The sequence below is a fragment of the Fringilla coelebs genome (assembly GCF_963513975.1).
Source record: "Fringilla coelebs genome assembly, chromosome: 1".
Taxonomy (NCBI): Eukaryota; Metazoa; Chordata; class Aves; order Passeriformes; family Fringillidae; genus Fringilla; species Fringilla coelebs.
The window spans coordinates 139,681,071-139,706,733 of NC_140028.1; the positions used below are offsets into that span (position 1 = coordinate 139,681,071).

Genomic DNA, 25,663 nt, shown 5'->3' on the forward strand with positions numbered 1-25,663 from the left:
ATTCAGCAAAAAAGTCTCACCAGTGCTACAAGGCAGCTGGCATTTAGTTCTTGGGTCTTCTGAAAAGATTTTAAAATATTTATTAAATCAGATCAAATAAAAGTATTTACAAAAAAGAGAGGTTTGGTTTTTTTTTTTTCTACTCTGACATATATAGAAGTAAATAACTTCTTCATCCAGCCCCATTTTCTAAGCAACTTACTTCCTTTTGCCCCTGCTCGCCCCTTCCCTGGCCCTGGATAGGAAGCTGACCATTTCATATGCAACTCCAAGCAGTTTCAAGATCAATTTAGATTGGACTTATTTTCAAATCATCCACTGAATGAACTGGTGGGGCTGGCCTATTATCTTCTTTTCTCACCCAGTTACACTGAGGAAATAAATTAAAATCTTATGGTAGCTCACATCAACCAGGTCATATTACGTAATTCCATTCACTCAGTTGCTGCACTCTCTAAATCATGCTGTGTCGCTTCATGAGAATCATGACATTTCTAAAGTATCCTATAAATTACAGCAACCACTTAATACAGCCAGAGAGTACTACATTCAATAATGAAATGCTCATACTTAAGCAATAAAATCAAGATTAAATTTAAAACCCAAAATAAAACAAAAACCCAGACAAATTACTTCCACATAACTCAATTATTAACTCTAAGTTACACAGTATCATTCCCATTTACAGCAAAGTGCAACCATGTCATTAATATGACCTGTCCACACAGGATTTTAAGGAGTAAGCACCTTTCCTATTTCCATTAATGGAAGATAAAATAACTATCACTTCCACAACAGAAAGGATAAACTTGGCCCTTTTCTGAAAGCACCTTCCTCCCAATAAGTGGGAAAAAAAAAAACGTAGAAAGAAAAAATATGAAAAATCATCCTGCTATTATTCAATAAATTAGATAAAGATATGTTTCCCATTAATATAAAATCTTTCTTTTTCCCTTGCCCAAAATAACCACTTTGTCTTTATTTTTGTTCTGTTTGGAGTTAACTGACTGACAAGTCTCAGCACTGATTTACCTGAACCTCCTCAAAAAACTCTAAGGAGAAGCCAAGAGCTCCCATATCCATGTTTCCAATCCAGAAAAGTATCTTTTAGTGTAGGAAGTGCTTTTATTTTAGTGTAGGAAGGACTAAAACTTCCATTACAAATTAATAATATAAAATTACTTTAAAATAAATAACATAAGCTATTTAGAAGAAAGAAAGTCAGGGCATTAAAAAAATAAATAAAGACACTTATTTTTCTATTTAAAGGTCAAGAAAATTCTACAGCATGAATTAGGTTAGCTAAAAATTAGGCTAATGTGAAGTTTAAGCAAAGACCAGTCTGGCTTCTAATGCAGACTTACAAAAGCTTGGTTTGAAAACAAAACCAAGCAAATTGTGGACCTTGGGTTTTCTTATCAATTGAAAGGAACAAGAAAATAATTCATTGAAGGTGACAAAGCACTGGAAAAGGCTGCCCAGACAGTTTGTGGAGTTTCCTTCCCCAGAGATATTCAAAACCTGCCTGGATATGATCGTGTGCAGCCTGCTCAAGGTGAACCTGCTCTACATGGTCTGCAGAGGTCCCTTCCAAGCCCTGTGGTTTGGTGGAAAAAACCCAAACCTACAGCATCTGGGATAGCCTTCTGATTTTGAATGGTGTCTTTCTCATAGAACACAGGAAAAAACCAGCATCAAGACCGCACAAAAGAAAACAGGAAAGGGATTTAGGGAATGGAGTGTAGAGATGGCACCTCTTTCCTTCCAAGGAATTGGCTCCTGCCCCATAGCAACTTGTATTACAAACATTAATAAGCACATACATAGGAAGAAGAGAAAGGTACAGCAGTGAAAATAAGAATACAAGCTGAAAGGGGAAAAAAGGTAAAATACCAATACCATGTACTACCAGTACCACCTTCTGAAACAAAAATGCATACTTTCTTTTTAAGCCTCGAAAACACAAGCAATCACATATTTACACTTTGGTTAAGAGGCTAGAATGCAGAATGAGCATAATGTGAATTTTAAATTAAGAATACTTTACCAGGAAGGGCAAGGGAGAATCCTCTGTAGACACAATTAACAGAATTGCTTTAATACACTTAAAAGTTTTAACCTTTGTGGTCTTTGAAGTGAACAGTGGAACTGCATCTATTCCAGGTTTGCACCAAAGGGCTGTACTGCCCTGAAAAGTTTTACAGCGCCGTAAACTAATGAAATAAATTATCTTAATTTGGTTAGATCTATTTTCATTAACTGTATTACCCACTGAGGGAATGAGGACAAATTTTAATTTTACTAATGTATTTCAGTAGTGCACTACTGTGGCACTCTGTAATTGAGGCTCCTGCTCAGTGCTGCTCACTCGTCCATCTCGGTGCCACCTCTCCCCTCTTTCCCAGGCAGGGAGGGCTGTACAGCAGGGAAGCTGTGACCATCACCACCCCAAGCTGGCCTGAACTGGACTAACTCCTAACTCCTGCCACATTCCCATCAGGACTGCTGCAGACACAGCACAGTAGCACCAACAAGCACATTGGTGAAAATAGAAAAAGCATTTTTGTTATAAACAAGTCACGGGGATCTATTATATACACCTGGAGTAGAAAGTAAACATGAGAAGACAGACCTTTTTCACAGCATGAAGAAAGAAAACAAAGAAGAAAAAAAAACACCGGACACATCCTCTGACAAAAAGCTTTTCCAGGGCCATTAATGGATTTTCAGATGTCATTATTTGACCTGCTGCCTTAGACAGAGAGAAGTCTAAAAAGAACAAGATAATATTGTTCCACAAAATATTTAGGAAACAGTCAAAAAACTAACAGCAATAATTAATCTAAAGCTTCCTCCAGGATGTCTCTGCAATTTTAGAGAGTATTATTTATACTGCTGGTATGGTACATTCATTACCATAAATTACCATAACAACAGCTTGGTCCAAAAGGGCAGAAAAATAGCAGTCTATGGTTACTAGCAAGTCAGAAAACACTCTTCATGTGTGACAACACTTCCCAAAAAGTTTCTGCAAAACAGAGTGGGTATTATAGCAGACAGCAGCAGAGACAGAGTTGTGCTGTCTCACTCCAATCAGCGCTTGTCAGGCTGCACCTGCAGAGCTGTGTCGAGTTCTGCCTGCCACAGTCCATGAAAGACAAGGATGCACTGGAGAAGGTTCAGAGAAGGCCCATGAAGATGATTAAAGGGTTGGAAAACATACATTGTGAAGAAGAAGTGAGGAATTTAAGTCTTTTCTCCCTGGAGAAGGTTCAGGGGGACCTCACCACATTATTTGAGTACTTACATGGTGGCTACAGAGAGGACAGAGGCTTTCTGTTCACAGACAGAACGCACAAAGAGAAAACAAGGGGCTACAGGTACATGTTGCTTTAGGCAAGATTTCATCTTAATACCAGAAAGATTTGGTGGTGGTGGGGTTTTTTTTGTTTGGTTTAGTTCAAGATTTTTGGGGATATTTTAATAATCAGAAGATTATGATTATACAATTACCGGAAGAACCTCCCTAAGAACATGATGCATTCCCCATCAGTGGAGGAGGTCAGACAGGACTGGACAGGGTACCAGGCAATCTCACCTAGGCTCTCCTTCCCACAAAAGGTAGGACCAGGTATCTTCCAATATAGGCTGTTGGTTCTTTACATTTCAGACCAGTCCATCATCTGCCTGCTTATACTTAAACATCTTTGAGAGTGAGACTGTTGGAGTGTGAGGATAGACACACCTGAATATGACACATCCTTTTCTATGATAATTAAAAACCATGACTATTTTTGTTAAATTGCCATTTCTGCCTTTGGTTTGACTTTTTTTTTTTTTTTTGAATGTGGACACATATGGAGTTACATTCTGCCACTGAATTCATATCTACACAGCAGCATATAACTGAAAGCAGACTGTAGCCCCCAACTGCCTCACCTATTTAATACACAGTATGAAATGACATATTATTTTTGAAAGGAGAACAAGATAGATGCCAGCATGAAACAGTGTTTATAAAAGCATCACCACTACAGCTGTCCCCAAGCAATAAAGCTGTTTATTCCAACCTCCTACCTCATATAAACTGAAATTCTCAGCACTGAAAAACAACTTCAAATCTGTTCATGACTCCAAGATAAATAAGAAAAGTCTTTTCTCTCCAAAGTATACAATTATGGTCATGTCCAGAAATGGCCATTTTCTATGAAAGTGCACGGACTTATAAATTCCACATTAATATCTTCTTGACACTAAGGCATGCTGCATTGGTTGTATCTTGAAATTTGATTCTATCTCTGAACAGACTGGTGCATTCCGCATAAAAATAAGTATTTTCTTTAAGACTTCTTTGTTTCTGTGGTTATACACAAATATTCAGTGAATATTCAACAAATATCTGTATTAATATATTCACATCTAAGGTTTATACAGGAAACCACAGATATTCTTTTGAGTTCAGGAGACATAAAAACTCTTCTATGGGTGTAGGAATACAAAAAAATCAGAAAAAATATCAAGATAGGACTTTAAAAGCAAATTTATCTGAAACATGGTAATTATTATTAGATTTAGAAATCTGCATCTGAATCAAGTCAGATCCAAAGTCAGATTTATACCTGGAACAGACCTATGATTCTGATTCTCAGCACAGAAAAACATGGTAAAAATTTTAACCTTCAAAGCAGAAACCATAAATACAGGGACAGAGAACTTACATGCCCATCATAAGAGCTTGCTTCCCCTTCCCTGCCCTTTTTTAAGCATTGTGACATGTAACAGAACCAGCTCTGGCAATTCCCAGAGAACTGGGCCCTTCACCAGCAGAGCCTCAGCTGCTGGAAGCAGCTCAGCATGTCCAGCCTGGGAGTGACAGCTGAGCTCATGCACGCCTCAGCTTGGTGCAGATCCACACTCCAGTGGTAAACAACAGCAGTTTGGACAGTTTTTTTAAGTCCCCACATTATAATCACTGAAATACAGGTTTCACATTTTGGAGTGCACTACACATAGCATTTTTTCCTATCTAATAAAAACAACAGAAGGAGAACAGTGAAACAAATCTAGAGAATAATTACTTAATTGTGGTCCCATACAGATCAGTGATACCCCAATACCACAACAGTCTTATGGGAAGCCAAATGCTATTAGAAATTGCATATAAATTGTATATGACATATACAAAATATTCCATAGAGGTGATTGGTAAAAAAAATAAATAAATAAGGAAAACATTATTAAACATTTATTTAGCATCAGGTCCAAGATGTGAGGGTGCTATTCTGGCAGCCAGACTGGGCATTTGGCTGCCTCAGGCCATTGCCCTTACTGAATTGTAATTGTCCCTCTTCATGCTGAGAAGCCAGCACTTGATAGCTTACATTTCATCCAAGCATTTGAGCTCCTGTGCTGAAATAGTTCACGTCTTGCCAATATAAAGAAATAAGGGAGCACTCAATACCTAATTACCTGTAGCAGCACCAGCTAAGAGAAAATGCTCTTTGGCCAAAACAAGATTTCCATCATCTTCACAGTACAAAATCCAGAAGAAACAAGTGCTGCAGCTGTCAGGGTGCTGACAGCCCTATCAGAGTGAATCCAGTGTGATCACAGGGCCAAGAACTCTTCTCAAGAGTTTACATGCAAGTGGATATGGGACTGGGGATACTTTGAACTCCTGCAGGGGCACCTTGAGGTCTTCCAACCAACTCTTTAATTAACACAAACTTTAGGTGAATCGTCCACCAGTGCACCAGTCGCTTCAAGCTGCCCTGGTTACAACTACACCCAATTACTCAATATTAAATCATGTACCAGGCCAGAAACAAGCAAACACATGCCATTTGGTTACATTTACTCCTCCCACCATCAGCCTCAGTGTTCTTGCCTAGTTTCACAAATGCTGGGCAGCCTCATGGTAATACACACACACATTTCCTGCATTTCACATGGGACCTCCACTGACGACCCCCCCAAAAAGACAACTCTCTGCACTATGCCTGGAGCTCTGAACACTTGCATTTCTCTATTTTTGTGATAGACACCCTTTAGAGGGAGTATGATAAGGTTTAAAACTATCTTTGTATTTTACAATGTATATGCTGCCATGGTTCCATGTTTGTTAAGGTTGTTATCACAAGAGATTAATTATGAAGTGCATGGTCCTTGGAGAGAGAAGAAACCAACAGAACCTATCCTGGCACTTTACAGAGTAATGGACAACCAGTTAAAAATAATTCCTCTAACTGAAGCCTAGCTATTCCTTTTTCCAAATCTTAAAGCCCAACTCATTATAATGACAATAATTTTACTGCAGTTTCAACCTCTACATGTGATGAGTTCAAGGTAAGAGCCTCCACCCCCAAGCCTTCCCCATCTTCAGGCCATGAAACAAAATTCACAGACCCTTCCACTGCAGTTACAGTCAGTCACAATAAAAGATAAACATAGGGGAAAAAAAGCCAAAGTACGCCTGTCAGACAAGGAGAAGCACAAAAGATGTACACTTGTGAAAACAAAAACATATATATTAGCCAGAACACAATAAAACATTTAGAAATAAACAAAATAAATGAGCAGCATTGCTGCCTTCTTTCTTAAAGCATGAAATGGAAACAGGTTTTTCGTTGTTACATGAAAATTTGACAAATGCACGTTAAATTAGTGGTTTAAATTCGCCAACCTACTTCTGAAGCTTTGATTATTTTTTTTCAACTGACAGTGCTGAAATGCATTAATTTATACTACCCAAATATTTGAAGAGAGCATATTCAATCATATTAAAAGCAGGCCTTATTTTGCTGAAAATACAAGCTGAAGGCAGGTACCCTACAGCTGGAGATACAAGATCCATATGCTACTGCCATGTCTGATCCTGCTGCAACAGGAACCAGAGAAACTGAACCAGATTACTATGGACAGATGTCATGAACAAAAATAACTTAGGGAAGTGTTCCACACAGCACATTTCTGCTCAAGAAGACAGCAGTAGTAACCAGCTTCTCTTGCCATTTCAGAATGCATTTGAGTTGCTTTAGTCTGGCTTTTGCTGGATACCAGAAAGCTACATAGGAATCAGGCATGTTATTCAGTAATAACTATGAAATTTTACTCCATCTCATACTTCTATATTTATTTTTTTTTCATGCACCAATAAATATAGACATACACCAAATACATGCATGTATAAAAATATGTATATTTCTGTAGGTATATAGAATTACATATAGTTTTAACTGCACTAAACTATAATTACATATAGCTTTAACCATACTAAACTTGTTGCATTTGCAAATCTGATCAACTGCTTCATACTTAAGGGAGCTTTTTTATGATTTCCTCTCCTGCTGACCCTGCACCCATTCCCAACCAGCTGAGCAAGGAATATAATGTTTCAATTCATGGTCTCTTGTTTGCTGTCAGTTCCAATATTTGACTAATGAAACAAAAATGACCATGTGAGAGAAAGTTTCTGTGTACCTAACTTAAGGAACTGGTGAAAACTTTAACTCTTTCACGCATTCCCTTTCATGTCTCCTTGGTATGAAACAGCATGAGGCCAGATTTGATCAGGGCCCAAGCAAGTCTTGAGGTGAACTGAGGGAAGAAAGAGTTCTCAAATAAAAGTGACATTACCACATATATGAATAAATTTCAGAGAAAATAAGATTTTTCAACTATTCTTTAAAGTTTGGTTGCTGTGGAGAAAAGGAAGGTGTTGCAGAAGCAAAGAGTAAAAAAAGCAGCTTTTTCTTTTTTAATATATTTCAGAATCAAATTCAAGATTGCACCTTTTTTTTTTCCCCCTAGTACTTGACAATCTGTAAAAAAGAATTAATTGAGAGAAAGAGTAAAAAATACAATGAGAGAATCACAGAATGGTTTGGGCTGGAAGGCACCTTAAAGATCACCTATAGCCCCAGCCCCCTGCCATGGACAGGTACACCTTTCACTAGACCAGGGTGCTCAGAGCCCCATCCAACCTGGCCTTGATGGGCTGGGGCATCCACAACTTCTTAGAGCAACTAGTTTCAGTGCCTCACCACTCTCCTGATGAAAAATTTCTCTCTTATACCTAATCTACATCTATTCTCTGTCAGTTGAAAGCCATACCCCTTTGTCCTATCACTACATGCTCTTGTAAAAAGTCCTTTAAAAATCCCTACCTTTCTAACAGTATTCTGAAATTGCTCTTTGGTAAAGAGTTTCACATAATTTATCTCATGGGCTTGAGAAATACCAGAAGTTACTGAGAAACACATGGATCATTTGCCCTGTGGACAACCAGAGGGCTCTGGAACTAACTGGGAACAATTGCTAGGGAGATAAAGCTAACCAGCACATACAAGCAGAAGACCTTAAAGGACTTTTAAACCAGACAAACTTTTCCATTTATTTGATGTATCACTCTAATTTACGAGAGCCCAAGTAAAACTCCACAAAGACGAGCAAAAGCAATTACTGCCAGAAATTTTAACAGGTTTCATACATTCCTCCATTTTTAGGCACAAACACCCAGAAAAGTTTATAGAACTACTTGTCTGACACCTACTTGAAAATCTCCAATTCTATGCCCTTACTAATGCCTGCTACAGTGGTTTATAATGGTTTCTCAGAAACAATGTCTCTTGTTCCATCTTCAGAATGAGCTGTGGTGCTACAGAATTACAGTTTGCTCCCTACTAGTGTTTATAGGAAATGAGGTACTGTCCACACAAAAATAATTGTACGTCTTTGGCACATCAAACTTTGAAAAAGTAATTCCAATGAATATTCATTTATGCTAGATGGTGACCAAGATCATCCTGGAATTCTTTCTTGCCTCATATTCAAAAGAAAGAGATGAGGCCAGCTTTGAGAGAAGTAATTTGAGCCCAGACAGAAGAGCCTTCATCCAACAAAAAGTCTCTGGAGTCTGCAAGATGAACTCAATGTTTTCCACTACCTTCTCTGAAGAGCCATAAAGGCATGCTAGAGCAGGACTATTAATACCCCTGGTACCTGGGGGTAATGGGCTCTGCCCTACAGGTTTCTTGGCACTGTTGCTGCCTTACCCTTGGTGCCAGACCTGCTGTCTGCTACTTTTTATGCACATCCTGGCAGGGTGCACAAAGCTCTCCAGCCCCTCCACAGCTCTGCCAAGCACACAGGAACACTACTGGAAGTTGCTAAATGAATTGATTATGCCAGATTGCAATGTTGTTGCTTGAGCTTCCCCTTCTCAAAAGTGAAGGTTTAACCGGTGGGAAATAACATCCCACAGTGGATACTGAAGAAGATATTAAAAATGCCAAAATGTGTGGAAGAATATCTCTGTCTGCAGCTACTCCATCCCCTACCAGGCCCTTCCCTTCTTCCCGATAGTGCAACCCACTCTCCCAACAGACTTTGTCCTCCTGGATGTATCCTGCTAAAAAGGTTTCAGTCTAACCAATTATCCTGCTATAAGAAACTGCAAAAGAATGGTTATCTTCCAGGTACATGCAGAATTATTAACATAAGAAGAATGAATAAACCATCTCTCTTAATAAAACAAAGAATAAACCATCTCTCTTAATAAAAACATCACTATAAACAAACAAATACAAAAAGCAGGGAACTTGCTCTAAAGAAACATCATATTTATAATTTCAAACTGCGAACAGTTAACTCTGCTAACAAATATGCTTCCAGTCTACCATTACTGGCAAACTATTTACCCAACTGGTGAACAAATTGAACTAGTTAATCTGTTCAGAGACTAAAATCAACACAAAGCTTAATATGAAACATCATATATTAAAATTTCATGTAGCAAACATTTTACAAGATGATCACTATTAAGATCTCTAATCCAGCTTCTTTTGCTGAGACAACATTTTCATTAACTGCCACAGTGCAAATCTAAAGATGCATGGAAATACACCTCGACAACATCAAACGAGCAGAACTGACACAGGAGGTGCCTTCAAATCTGGGCACTGACTTTCCCTTTCAACACAGGCTGATACAGACACGCAGCTCACTTCATCCAACCTAACACTCAATCTTTTTGGAGGAAAACAGCAATGGAAGGAATGCTGGCATCAAATGTGCAGAGGAAAGAATAGAAATACCAAAGACAGAATCTTTTCTCATAGAATATATAATCAATTTGCAGATAATTACAAGGCATAAAAATAGTTAATAACTCATATTTGGGAGGAGATTGAGGGGTTTTTTTAATACTCTGTGATATTATTTAAGCTCCGTTTAAACTGAGAATGGGTTTGAACAAAGAATGTTTGGAGTATGCTATGATTTGGCAATACCAAACTTCAAATATCAGTAAGGGATATGTGGGTGCAGATCAGGCCCAGGACACCAGGGACTGAATTATAAACCGTCCCCTCCATTCACATGGTACAGTGTAACAAATCCTGCGTCAAATAGCAACTTTCATTTTGAAGCTCTTCTGTAATAAAGCAAATTCTGGGTTTATGTCCTATTGCTGTAAAATAGAAAATTTGTACATTGTTGTTCAATGCAAAAACTCAGTATTTTCATGGCACATTGCATAAAGAAAAAAAATGAGGCAATAATGCTACATACGCACTACCCTACATGTGAGCTTGCTACAGTATTTCCAATTTCCATGTTAAAGATGCATTTTCTATACATCTGAAGACACTTCTTTGAAAATTTCAGGCATATACAAAGACATGTAGTGACTGCTAGGTAATTTGAATTTCAGACCTTTAAACCTCTGTGACTACCAGCTTATTAACAAATTAAGAAATAAATTAATTGATTAAAAACAACAAATTAGAACTACTAAGTGTCTCAAAAAAGACTAAGATAAGAATCAATATAAATATACACTAAACAAATATAACACTGTCTTAAAATTTATAATTAATATGTTTCATGGTGTTAAAAATAACAAGCATTTAAAAGTGCAGTGCCAAAACTGACCCACATTATGCAGTATCATTGCTGGATTTCAATGGCAGAGTGCTTATCAAAAAAATACTAATTAAAATAACCCTATTAGTATCAGTTGTGAAGAACAGCAGCACTCCATGTACTATAGGAACGTATTTGTGAACTCAAAAATGAAATTATTTTCAGGTGTCCATTTCAGTCAATGCAGGCTTTTTTGAAGCAGAAGGTATCCCATACAAATGTAGTCAGCATACTGCTGGTGCTTCTATTATGCTTAAAGAGCCTATGTCAGGTAAGAATACACTTCTTTGTAATAGCTTGGAGTAGCATAAAGATTATATTGATAAAGTAATATATATATATACACATATATATTACCTGTTCTTGCCTCTCCAGCCACTTGTCCACCATGGGATGACTGGCACTTAACGATGAACGAGCATTGTCTCTCTGAAACTGGTTAGACCAGCTACTAGTATCTCGTGGTAGGCTTCTGTAGTTTTCATCTTTCTAGTTTAAAAGAAACAAAAAAGGGTCTTATAAAAAACAACCAGTCCTTGCACATTAACAATGCAGCTGGTTATTAAATGAATACAAAAGGAAGACTAGACCCAAGGACAGCGCGATGGCTTGGCCGCTCAAGGGCAAGAGCTCCTGTTCCTTAATGCCAGGGACACCCAAATAAAGCCTAGGTGGAGTTGGAGATCTTCCACCCACTCATACTTCCCTTCCTCTTTTTCCAATCTCAAACCTCTAGTGCACAGATTCCCGAGTACATACTCAGCAAGGCTTTCAGAGCATCACTCTCCTCAGTTCATTCTGACTGAGAGCAAATGCACCAAATGAATGCACTCAGTGACCACTATGGCACTATATCATTTTCCCAAGTCTCTGTATGTAATCAATTTTACAATCAAAGCAGTCTCACTGCTCCAGGTACTGTCCTTACAACCAGAAAAGCATGCTGTAGAGTTCAAAACTTGAATTTATTATTTCACATAATAATGCTTTGCCTGGTTTGCCTGAAGGTACAAGTACAGTCACATTTGTAGAACAGCAGCAGATGGAGATTGTGCTGACAGAGATACACTGATCCTACTGAGACTGATAATTTTTCTCTTTCTTTTTAATTGATGAATTTGTCTGCACATCTTTCCTACAAGCTGTACAAATTCTTCAGCTTCTAAAGGTTATTAGTCCTTACCCAGTCTGATCACTAAAAGCCAACAAAAGCACAGAGGCAGATTCTTAATGATGGGAGTTACCTTTAGCCTGAAGTCAGTTTGACTGATAGCTTACATAGCTTAGTTCCTTCCAACTGAAACAATACATGGAGCTAAAATTCTGCTTAGCTTTTCAAAAGAGAATTATAAATCTACTATAATATATATATAAGTATACTTCCTTCAGAAGCAGAGTATTTTTTCCAGTCAATGTTTGTCTATCTTCATGCCAAATCAGATAATTCAGAGACAGTATCTATTTTTAAAACAGGATTGTAGTACTACATATTTTGCAATATTACCACTTTTAGGAATCTCAAAACCTTCTAAAATAAACAAACAGCAATGCACATTTGCAGCTAAAAGTTATTCTTTTCTTTATTTATAGCACAGAGCAGATTTTTGACCCCCTCTTAAATCAATTCTTCATTCCATCAGCATGAGTATTTCCTTTCCCTATTTGCCATACTGATATTTCTTTGGCCTGGAATAATACTAGTCCAATATTCTAGATGCAGCATCTTACAATTGTCCTTCACAACTTTACAATTCCCTTACAATTGTCCTTCACAACTTTATTTCTTGTATATATATGACATGCTTTGCTAAGAAATTCAGGTATTGTCATAAATGTGAAATAGAGCAGTTTTCAAAAGCTTCCTGTGCAAGACCAATCTTTTCCCAGGCATACTAAACCTAAGCTTTCTTAATTGATGAGAACTTTTTTTCTTGAAAGATGTTGTAGTATAAGATAAAGTCTTCTAAAGGGACACTGAAGCTTCAATTCATCCAATACAAGATAACCTTGTAAAAATATGCAAGGCACAGGTAACCAGCTTAACAAATATCCATCATAAATTACTTTACCCTGCCACAAAGGAACAAAAAGCTTTGTGCCTTTCAGCAATTGAAAACAATCCAGTATTGCAGTGCCGGTTAACCACAGAGCAAACTAGAAACTTGTTCTGTGTCTTGCTTAGAAAGGGGAAGTCAGCTTTGTACAGCAAATGCCATAAAAGCCAAGGAATGGTGCATACAAATTGATTTTTCCCTGTTGCTTCTCTTATTCAATGCTTCTCTTCAGGTGACAGAGGTGGCACAGCTCCTATAAGCCAAAACAACAATTTCTCTTGTTCAAAGTGGTGGGCAGGTATAACAACAAAATCAGAATCTGACAAAGAAATAACAAAAAATCATGTTATGCACAAAACCACCCATACAGTTGGTGCGTGCATTATTGTCACCTAACAATAACCCACTACCTGACAGACATCACCTGGTTGGAATGAACAGAAATTTCTTCCTATGAAACAAGATGTTTTCTGTATTTCTGTACTTTATAGAGATCTCAATTTTTTATTGATTCCTCCCTCAATGTTCAATAGAAACTTTTTTAAAGGACATTTTTATTTATAAAACACAAAGACCTCTCTCCACACAGCATCCATTATGCCTGCACAGGAGCATTTTAACAAGAGTAAGAGAGAAGGAAAGATGCTCATCTAGGGATGTGTTGTTCTTCAATTATTCAATCACCAGGTCTCAGAATCACAATGAATAGTCACATTGCACAAAGTTTATATTGGAAATTTGTGCTGTAAAAAGTCTCAAGTATCACAACACTCAATGTAAGTGAAATTACCTAAGCTAAGAGAGTTAAATTAGGCCTCTGTCTTCTGTATCTATCTACTAATGTCAAGAATTTGCCATAAGTTTACGCCTAATATCTGTGCTGACAGAAGAGTACATTCATCCCACCTACCAAAATATTTCTGCTTGCAGCCCACTTCTGTAGAAGATTGCCTTTCTCCTGCTAAGACTTAAATCAGCTTATTTTACACAGAAGACATCCAAGCCACGCAGCAATTTTTTGTGACAGCAAAAATAAAAGCCGTAATGTTAGAGAGATGTGGTTTCTGTAACTCTTTTTGTTTCTCAGCACTTTCACCTTTCACCTTTCTTCAGAGGCTCAAAATAGTGCTATTATCAGATTGGAATAAAATACCAGTGCTGCAATCACAGACACAGTCATGTTGGTGTTAGCCAAATAGTGAAATATTACAAGATCCACCCTCCGCTCCTTTCTTTGTCACTGCTTTCTGGCAAACAGCTCTCCCTGTACCCCACGAGTGGCAGCACTGGGACAAGCACCAAGCTAGAGGAGGAGCAGAGGGATCAGCACCCAGCACTGCCACACACCATCCTTCTCACAGACACCTACACCACACAGCCTGGCTACCTGTAACCCCGCATCTGCAGGGGTTTTCATGACTGCCAGAGCTAATTCAAAGAGAGCTGTGCTGACAAACCACAGAGGCAGAGGTGAAAAACATCGGTGCAGCTTAGACATTGGGATTTACTGAGCCACCTGTGATGCTGCTATTTAAAATATATATTGTTTGGGGATATTTTGTGTAAAGTATTCAATTGCTAATCCAGAAAGCTGCGCTTGCCTTCAGCATGATCTAACTTTAGCACACATGCTCCCAACATCCAGCTAAAAAAGGTGTGCGTCACTTTTAGCTACAATACCATAAAGGAGAAGATTTCATGGTAAAGAAGCCATCAGGGTCACTCAGGGAATTCCCATTTCTTCTGGAAATGCAGCTGTAAGCCCTCCTGGGAGCAGGGCTGACATGCATCATCAGTTACAATTAAATGCCCTAATTTTTTAAAAGAAGTTTCTTTCCCAAACATCTTTGGGGACCATGGGCCACGTCAGCTTTATCATGTTTGAAATGGAAATTGATCAATATAATACTAAAACTGCCAAGTCATAATACCACCACTACACTTAACTGCAGCATTTTGAAGTAATTTTAATGAGGACACATAATCTAACACTTTAAGATTCAGTTCATCATGCTGTCCCTTTGGGGTTTTGCTGGAGGATTGGGTGAAAGGGGACAGGAAAAATGAAGCAATTTTGCTATACTTTTAATTTCAGATGATTTGCAATATGTAACAAGAGTCTCATCAAAGACTTTGTAGCTTGTAGATGAAATGACGCATTAGAATGGTCTGTGTACTTCAATTACTAGCTGGCATTGCATGAACTCAGTTGTGATTTTAACTTTAACTAGCAGTTGTACCTCTGCAAACTCCCAGCATCACAACCCAACCAGAACATTCTCCACCCGGTGTGGTGACAGTTCCACATCTGCTAAATCATTTGCTACTTTCCAAATAGTGAGGAAACTAGGTTTTCCCTTTGTTTCACCTCCTGAATGGCTAAAGTGTGGCAAGTTTTGGTTGCTTATTTAAAACACAACACAGCATTACAACAGGGGTAAAATACACTGAAGACATCTTCAAAGTAATTTTCTGAAAGAAAAACCAAGTTTTCATTTAAATTATTTCTACAGCAATAGAAATGTGTCCCATATATCACTAACTAAGAGAGACCATTTTGGGCACTGATCATTTTTTGCTAACCAGTCTTTTTCCTTGTATCCTATGCACTTTGGAAAAGGCTGCTTGTTTGTTTGGCTCTAGTTCCTTGTGATGGCCCACAGACTGAGATAGGATTTGTGATGAGACATGAAGAAAATGACTTGGTTTAGTCTTTTGAGGTTGTAATTCCACCTGAAAGACTTTGGGCAAATCCATGTCTATAAGGGCAATTATTGTTGTTGAATCACTATACAGGTTATAAAGGTTGTTCTTCTTTCTTTTAATGCCCCACTATGACCATGTTAGACCCTGAACAATTTGGTGTCACTCTCAGACAGGATGCTAAAAGCTGTAATTAATTACCAAAACATTCACAGTTTATGTAAGTAACTCTGTCTGATGAAAACATCTGTTTATAAATGAAATAATATACCCAGAGATCCATTTCCCAGTTGTCTGATGGTCTAGCAAATAGATTCCTGGAGTTTTTTATTTGGATGAGGTTTCACAGCTGCTTTTTAACTGGATTTTAGACAAATATGGAATAAGACCAAATTGATCCTCATTTCTAAAACAAAAAAAACAAAACCAAAGAACAAAGAGGGCTGAACAAATAATGTCTATTTTACATGGAAAATACATTACATATGTAAAATTAATTAACCCAAAAGATGCATTGCATGAAGAGAAATTCCCCTAAAAAAAAAACCCTACTTACATAGATGTCAGACTTGGAACTGTCCTCTCTCTTAACATAGCATCTTGTAACAACAATTTCTCCCAAATGTCAGTAATTTACCTCCAAATTAATTGTGCCAATCACTTCCTATAACTATCCATATGTATCTCAGGAAACTGACACTACTGTTGGGGTGAGCCTCATTTTATTCCCAGTAGGTTCAGTTTTCCAAGGTTGCTCTTTTCCTGATGTATACTGAAGAACACGACCCCAGAAGCTGCAATAATGCAGACACAGCCCAGCCATCTTATGTAGAGAAGAAGGAATGAATTACAGTCACCCAGTATCAGAAACCTTTGATCTGAGGCCACTCTCCAAGGAAGGAATTAAAAGAGGATTCCCACATTAAAGAATTAGCACAGCTTCACCCCTTCTATCAGCTCTGACCCAGAACATGGGTCATTTCCAACTGGTAAAAACTGATTTGCAGAAGATACAAATAAAATAGTCTAATAAAGAACTTGCATGTCCTATTTATGGTGAAAATAAATGAGAAGAATGACCACTCCATATTTATTTGGATATTTTCAGAAAAACTTTTCTCAGAAATGACCCTCTGTATTGCTCCATGAAAGGAATTAATGTATTATGCTTCTAGAAGGGCTCATTAGATGCCAAAAAGGAAAAAAGCAATTGAAAAGCCAGTGTGTTCTGTTTAAGTTCTATCACCTTACAATCAGAAACTTCCAGAGTTGTGCTACTCCAATTTATATATTCCATGTTACCCTTTGACTGATAAGCAAGGCCTGACCTTAAAAAAAATCAGTAACTATGGGCCATGATAATCAGACACTTCTCTGTGGAATTGGTGTCATATGTAAACATTCAGTGTCAAAGAATATGGGCTCTATTAAGAGTAAATTAAAAAACACAATACTGCCCATCCAAAACATTATGTTGACCTCTCTTGTTTACAACACAAAAATTAAAAATGTCATGATCTCTGCATGTTCACATGAAAAGCCAGAAGTTTCCAAACAGTGTCATTTCTCAAATGGAGGGACAGGAAAGAAGCTACTTCTCCTTTCACTCCTTATTTATTAATCTCCTAATAAACCCCCACAAGGGATAATGTAAAACAACTCAAATAACATACAGCAGTTTATATTCAGTGATTATAATTCAGAAACTGCAACTAAAAAGACATGGCTTTCCACAGCTCCATTTTAGAAAAAAATAAATGAACCAGTTAAGTTAAAGTATCATGAAGATACGGTTCTGAATCCTCTACACATTATACTTTGAAAACCATTTCCCTTCTACCATTTTTCATTCAAGTGGATATTCTCTTTTCCTGTGCCACTTTAAAGGCATGTGAAGAGTTTTTATGTATATCCACCTGTACATGAATCTATATGGGTATCTGTTTAAATGCAATAATATAATTATGCACAGTCCTGCCATTTTCACCAGATATTTGCTTTTATACCCAGATTTATATGTTTTATGCCAATTTGGATTTAGAGAAAATACAATTTGTAAAGTTGTTTGTTTATTTTAAGTGTTGAAATGCATTTGATTCCTTGGGAGAGCCAAGAAATTAAAGAAGGAAAAAAAAGCTGCTAATTAATTAATTTCAAAGCAGCCTCTGAAAATAGGATTTAATAAATAGAATGCCAATATTAAATATATTTGAGAAGCTAAGAGAAACAGGAAACAAGGGGATATAGGAAACTTCACAAAGACCATATATTTAGAAATTAAGAATATCTTATATACCAGCAGCAGCCTTTTAAACGCCAAGTAGATGCTTTTAGTTGGCCATACCACTGAAATGCTGCAACTGTATGTTTAGAAACTTGCATCTGATGTTCTGAAATGAAGGAAGGAGGCTGGGATATGAGGTAATTGATCTGTCTTCTCCAACTAATGGAATTGATTTTCCCCTTTCTTCATTACATTGGCCAGCACAGGGAAGAGCAGGTTTTAAGGTCAGAAGCACAAAGGCAATGTCCCAAACCCATGGTGCCTCTTCCCCAGCGGCACCCACACACTGCTGCCTCCTCTGTAAGCGATGATATGGACCAGGAGCTCCACTGGGCTCCCAGCAAAGCATCCATCCCCTCACCCAACTTGCCAATTCACTTCAGACCTCAGCCAGAATTCCTCCCAGGGTCTGTGGAGGAAGGCCCAGAGAGGAACCAGGCCAGGGGCTTGTAGCAGTGTTTCTCTTTTATCTGAGTTTACAGCAGCACACACACCCTGAGCTCCTTACAGTCCCACTGGTCTCCCTCACACTGAAAAGTTTCCCATCTTCCTTCATCTTATTGCTTTAGTTTTTGTCCATGTTTCATTTGCTTCACAGGCTCAGCAGGCAGTGCTCTTTAGCTGGACATCTGTACACAAGAGCTGAAGAGCTCGTTTATACAGAGACAATAAAACTGGATGGTAGCGCACAAGGATCATCCCACCAGGCTGTGAAACAAAACCAGGCTAAGTGACCTCTGTTTCAGTCTCAAAATCAGTCATAACAGAAGTGCAAAAGGTGACTAGGAATTCCTGTATTTACTGGAGCTGATTTTCCCCACAAACTAAAGCTTAACATCTCCTCCCCGGTCTTACTACTCTTTTTCACTAATTAGTTCCACATATGAGTGAATTTTATTCTGATACTTCTCATTTGTCTTGTCTTTATTCATTGCTAGATGAGATAAGTGAATTTAAAAATGCAACAAGTTTAGCAAAGCATGATGAAATATTCGCCATTTAAAACTTGCACTGTCTGAACACTGTTGGGAAGCATAGCCTGCAACCTGAACTGTACTGTAAACTTCTTTTTCTTGCTAGCTACACATTCAGCCAAAATTTAAACATGCTTTGCACCAATACATAACCTTAATAACCAGAAAGCAAGACAGACAAATATTTTAACCTGCAAAGGCTCTTGAATGACAAGTGTATATGGTTGCATGGTTGTAGGTTACAACTAAATAGATGAAAGCAGGTAAAAACACAGATCCATATCTATTATCAAGGAAAATATATGTGCTTCTAGCCTTTGGAAATAAAAAAATCCACTAAATCTGAACATCTAACTGTTGGGGTTTTTTTAAACTTAATCAATCTTTTATCAACCTACTCTTTCAGGACCATCCTTTCACCCTCAAACCAAGGAAGAGCTGCAAAAACATAAAAAATTAAAACCAATAGAGAGAAACACTTAAACATGGGAACTTACAAAGTACACCCTCACATAGAAAAATGGCAGAGGAAAAGTCTTCAATTACCCTATACCACGCCCTTGAGAGCTTTCTGTTTCCAGTATAGCTTTCAGTGGCTCTCAGAGAGGTGCTGCACACTGCATTTACTGAAGTGGAAAGACAAACAACCTGTGCACATTCCACCACTCCTTTATCAGGGTAAGAGACTCGCTCACCCCGACCCTCCTTGGCACTCCCAGCTCATGATGCAGCACCGAGTCCCCTCAGCTATGGAGCAGGCATTGCTCACCCAGACACTGCTCACCCATCACCTGCAGCGAGACACGGGAGAGCACAGCTCTGGGACACAAACACACATCCTTCCTACATTACTGATGCAAAACAAAGGCAATGTGTTCAACAGACCTGCTCAGCCTGAGAGCAGAAATGGAAAAACCTCAGCAGCTCTCAGATCTTGCACCAATATCTTTAGAGGGGCAGAGAGGGGATCTGACATATGGGCACCCACAAATGGATGACTTGGAGCAAAAGGAGGTAAAACAACAAAGGAGATGGAGAAATTATACCTTCACTTTGGATTTATTCGTTTTGTTGTTGGCTTTTTGCCTGTTTAACATGTGGTCATGACTGACTTTTGAATGCCAACAGCTGAATGCTGTCCACGTACACAGCCCTCAGCTAATGGAACAGCACAGAATCAAATGATGCACACTGGCTGTTACCTCTGTGCACTAGGCAAGGATTTTTCACTTTGTGTCTATTATTCCCAACCTGCTGGGGATGACAAGAAACATTATATTTGTTTTCACATTTTGAAAGTCAGGAATTTTGAGCTCTTTCATAGAGTTTTCATTGCATTAAAATATCACCAGCTACTGTACTAAAAACAGACAATTCTTCATGGGATTCATGAAAGCACCCGAGGGCACATGAAGAAACACAAATTATTCCATCAAAACATAAGAAAACAACTTTCCTATTCTGAGAATGATCGAACACTGGAAGAGGTTGCCCAGAAAGGTGGGGCAGGCTCCATCCTTGGAGATGTATATTCTCAAAACCTGGCTGAACCCAGGCCTGAGTAACCTGCCCTAGCTGCCCCTGCTTTGACCAGACAGGCTGAACCCAACAATCTCCAGAGGTACCTTCCAACCTCAGCTGAACTGTGATTCTGTCAAAGTCATGAATTTTACACACAACCCAGGACAAAAACAACACATACTGTGGTGATTTCATATTGCACTCTCTTTGGGTACAGTTCCTCTTAACTATTTAACCACCATGCAACAAGCTGCCAGCAACAAGTTACTATCACAAAGGAAGAAAACTGAAGCATGAAACTTCCATTTTCTTGACTTTCCACTAATCTCCCTCCTATAACACTTTACATATTAAAACACTTAATTTCATCACCTGTGGATAACTCATGCTCATTCTCCCTTCCTCTCAGTCTATGCAAAACCACATCTGAAATTACAAAGCTCATGACCATCTCATTGAAAAAGAAAAAAACCCTGCTCAAATATACCTGGATGAAGAAATATTCATGGCTATTGAATCCCTCAAAACTTCTGTTTAAAACATTGCATTTTTAGGTTAAAAGCAAGAAGCTGTATTCATCATGTGGGGGTTTAAAGCCTCTCATGGCAGAGATGCCAGGCTCTTGGCAGATATCCTGAACTTCTCCTTAATGGATTCATCTGTATTAGAGCACTTCACCAATACTGCTTACCAGGTACACAGAACCTCCCTTCTGAAGGTGTCAAATCCAGAGACTAAGGCTCCCAAGAAACATCAGAAACACTTTGGTCTCAGGCTCCTAATCTTTTAGTCCACAACCTTCCCCAGTTAATTTAAAAGATTTATACTCTGCCATTTAGATTTTCTGGCTACAAAATGACACCAACACACAATTTTAATACTGAGCCCTTCAATCCTCTGAATTATACTCAAATTCTAGTGAAATACCAGGTCTTTGGTGAGAGTGACAAAACAATTGTCACTAAGCTGTGTTTAAAAGGACTTCAAGGTAAATGAAACTAATTTTCACTTTAAATTTGATGTTGAAACTGAAATATCATTGTTGTTGAAGCTTTTCAAAATATGTATGCATGCTTTTCTCCTATCTAAACACATTTCATGAGAGAAGTATTTTTTAAATTCTGTTTACAAAGAGGATTGGAAAGGATTGCATCTTTCACATAAATATAAAACCCTGAAACCCAGCAACCTGAAAATTTGTACTCATCAGTCTCAACCCACAGGAACAGCAAAAGTACCTGCAATAGGAGATGTGGGAAACACAATCTGCTTTGCAGGTAAGGTCATTGATGCCAGATGAGACTTAGAGCACTCACGTGAAGTTTCAAATTATTTCTCTGCGGTTTACAGAGCCCAAAAAAATTAGCTTTCCAAGGAGAAAGAAAGCATATCCTAGAAAGAATTATTATTCCTACAAGGCACAGTGATATTCCACCTCAAAATACATACATGGACAAACCCATTTGACAACAAATAAGCAAAAAATTTGGCTGTTGACTAAGCAGCAAAGACAAAAAGCAAAGGAAAAAAGCAATTACAAAATGATGTGCCAAGTACACTGAGTTATGTGCTTGCCGTTGCTGATGCACCCCACAGAGCACGTTGTGTGCCATTTGCTTTGCTGCAGGTGGATGAACCCAGCAGCCAGAGGCACAGAAGCACATGCACAAACATTTTTCTCTCTCTTGAGCCCTCCTTTTTAACCTACATTTTAAATTCTTTCTGCTGTACCAATGTTGTTATCTCTGACAGGGCAACATATGAATCAAAATCAGAAAAGTCACAGTGGGAAGTTTGTCATAAGCCTGTTATCCACAGTGTATCCCTGCATTAAGCAAGGCAGGTTAACTAGATAAGCCTTCAGTCTTTCAGAGAAGCAGGATCAAGGCAGGTAACTAATTTGTAATGATAAGTCATTCCACATTCCACAAATGGAATTGTAAATTTAAAACACAACACTGAAAATATACGGGATAATTAACTCACAGTCGTTATAAGATGCAATGTAACTGATTGTTGCATTTACACTCTTCCAATACTGTAACACAATATCTAAGGGGAAAGAAACATGATTTTCATAAGTGCAGCTCACATTTATTAAGGACAGCTAGTTGACCCAATAGGCTTTGGTACTGAGTTATTAAGAATGTGATTCAAATCATCAGTTATTCAGAAAAAACAATATCAAAAAAGATTTTACTGCAGTGGAAAAAAGCACGCATGATAAGCTTCAGCTGTGTACAATCTGTTCACCTGTACAGTTCAATACAAGTCAAACAAAATTACACCTTGCATATCAGGTATTACTCCAGGCCTCTGAGAAGAGATTTCTACTTAGAGATTTCTTCTTTTTCCATTAGAATGGCTCAAGGAAGCAAGAGACAGGATTAAGTCAAGCTATGAGTCACTAGGTAATACAGACATGTCTCTCTCACACACAAAAGTATCTGAAAATGGTTTTAACATTCAATTTCAAAAAAATTAATCCCAAGAAGAAAATTTACCAACTAGAGGTGATCAGGAACCAATTTTGTGAATATTTCACAAATGAGAAGACCTATTCATTTGGTTGAAACCATTCATGGGAAGGATTGGTTCAGGAATTAGCTAGCTAAGTACAGTTCACAGCACTACAGTAACTTGCAATTACGCAGTAATTCTGCAAATAAATGAATACCTTGGAACAAAAACCACTTGGTTGCCAGTGAAAAACATAGAAAGTAGAAATTATGTGAGATTCCAATTCTAAGGATGGAGAATGTATTATGATATCCTGATAATAAAAAGATGTTTTTTTACAAGATGATTTGAAAAATGGATGAGAATGCACGCTCAGTTTAGGGAGAGGATTTCATACCATAACATGCTACTTATTATAACAGAAATGCATCTCAAGTTCAACACACATCCAAATCTTTGTAAGACCAACTCAGGCCCCTCCAAAGCATACTCTTGTCTCTGGTCATTCTCTTCTTAGGGACACAGGAGATCTGGTGTCTCATTTCATTTATCCCAGCAACTACAGGCAGCACTACAGTTACAGTAGGATCCTTCCACCAGCCTGTATTTTTACTCTTGCCCAGCACCCTTTTCCCTTTCTGTTTGCCCAGAACTACTGGCATATGTCCTAGCTCCTCACAGCCTTCTGTGCATGGCAGCACTCTCACCCCTTCATTTCATCTCAGCTTGGGCATCTGCCCATTTTCCTGCCATTCCAAATTCTTCATACCCAAAATGAAACAAACACCAGTAAGACGTCCTCTCTCACTTGTCCCTGAGAAATAAATCCCTTCTGCCAGACACATGCAGCTTCCCCTGTGCTAATTCCTCCAAAAATTGGACAGGGTTTCTACCTGTCAATTATTTCTCTTTAGAGGTGACGGGCTGAAAGTAATGTCACTTCTTGGAGTCAGTAGGTGGATGAAGCTTTTGGCAACTCTCCCAGAAACCCTTTTCATGTTTCTGCAAGATACTGCTGGGGCAAAGTTGCTAATCTACAACTGTGCTGCAAATCTCAGCCCAAGAACATATGTTCTTGTGCTGTCAAGAAAGAGAACTGCAGTGAAAACATTACATAGTGCCAACCACTCACAAAAGATATATGGGTGCTCAGGCCCAATGCGCTGAGCAGAAAATTAAGACTGTTCTCATTGCTTTTCTCAAAACGTCTGTGTCATCTATAATCAATGAAACAGTCTGGAACAAAGCACAGCCATTTCTTTGTTATCTGAGTAGCTGAAGAAAACAACCTAACATAAGAAAAGAGGACGTGTTATAGCTCAAATAACACAAATACATTTGTCTCGGTAAGAGACCGGTGACAGGGACTTCAAAAATGCCACCATTTAGAATAATAATACAAATGAAATTGTTGCTAAGACTGTGGAAGGAAATGAGAATTGTTAATGACCATTCATAAGGGAAATAGGATTGGCTACAAAATTTTGACTCACATGAAGAAATCAAGACACTGAAAACAGAAAAAAACTCAGTCTAGCATAAAAAACTGAGGATTCATTCATAATACACATTGCATAAGCAATTATTTAATTCCATGTGTTTACTGCAATTTACCTATTAAAAATAGTGATCTGCTCTATTCAAATGATCAGTATATAGAATTTTCAAAAATAATACAAGAAGTTATCAGAATCTATTTTACTAACTAATGTAACTTCAGTTCTTTCCAATCTTCTTGATATAATGTTCTCTGGTGCCTTGCTTCCCCATCTCTACATGAGCTCATATGCATTCCTTTCCAGTTTGGTCACTATGTTCCAATAGACATTAAATATTTTCATAAAAACCAAGAATAAGTACATGCTGAACAACTAATGATGAGACTAGTATGAAAGATTAGCTGCTGTTCAATTCTCTCCAATTTCTGCTAACTTCAGACACTCAAAGAAATCTGATTATGCTGTGTATAGCCCTTCATATCTATGCTTGTGGAGTAATGAAGTGTCATCTCATTATCATTTCACAAAAATTAACTGAAAATGTTAATACTTCAAATGGATTAGATGATCATTTTTCTTCTCTGAATCAGAGTAGTACAAAACACATATTTACAAAAGGGCACACACTTTTGTGCCATACCAGTACAAGTGACAGAAAGCATACTATTACCTGCCTGAAATCCTGATCCAGCAGAAACCTAATGATACCAAGTTAAACTGACACCTGTGCATGAACAGGACCTCAATGCCTATGAGCACTGAGCTTTTACAGATTCTTTAGAAATGACCAAAGGCCCACTGAAAATAGTTTGGTTCATTAGCAGTGTATAAAGACTTCTTTATTTGGGGTGTGGGAATCCTGACTGCTGAGATTTAGTTTGCATTTATACTACACAGAGTTAACAGGAATGAAGGGAAAAAAAATAAAAGCTATAATAAGCTGAATATTTTCTGAGAGGACTTTGTCCTGTGTAGTCAGAATGGCAACCAAAAGTGCAACATTCTTTTAAAATTATTCATTTCTATTAGAAAATATACATTTTTTGCTTTTGAGCTTGTCTGCAAGTTACCATCACAATTATGGGCAATGTAGGATCTGTACAAAAGGGCATGATTCTTCCATTTTTTTTAATATTGCACTGAGAAGAGTGCTTCTTGCTGACTTCTCTAGCAAACAATCCAATTCATGGAGAGATACTGAAATCGTATTGAAAAAATGAAGGAAAAATACTCACACTACATTTC

General features: G+C 38.0%; 1 protein-coding gene across 11 annotated transcripts in view; it reads right to left on the reverse strand.

Moving 5' to 3' along the window:
- The window catches only part of PARD3 (par-3 family cell polarity regulator), a 443,962-nt gene that overhangs the window by 238,673 nt on the left and 179,626 nt on the right, over positions 1–25,663 (reverse strand). For 8 of the 11 annotated variants that reach the window (XM_084221264.1, XM_084221266.1, XM_084221263.1 and 5 more), the window contains exon 5: positions 11,281–11,412. The exons of the other annotated variants lie outside the window; for them this stretch is intronic. In XM_084221264.1, the coding sequence (XP_084077390.1) occupies positions 11,281–11,412 (132 nt within the window). The remainder of the gene's footprint in view (positions 1–11,280; positions 11,413–25,663) is intronic. 11 annotated transcript variants of the gene reach the window in all.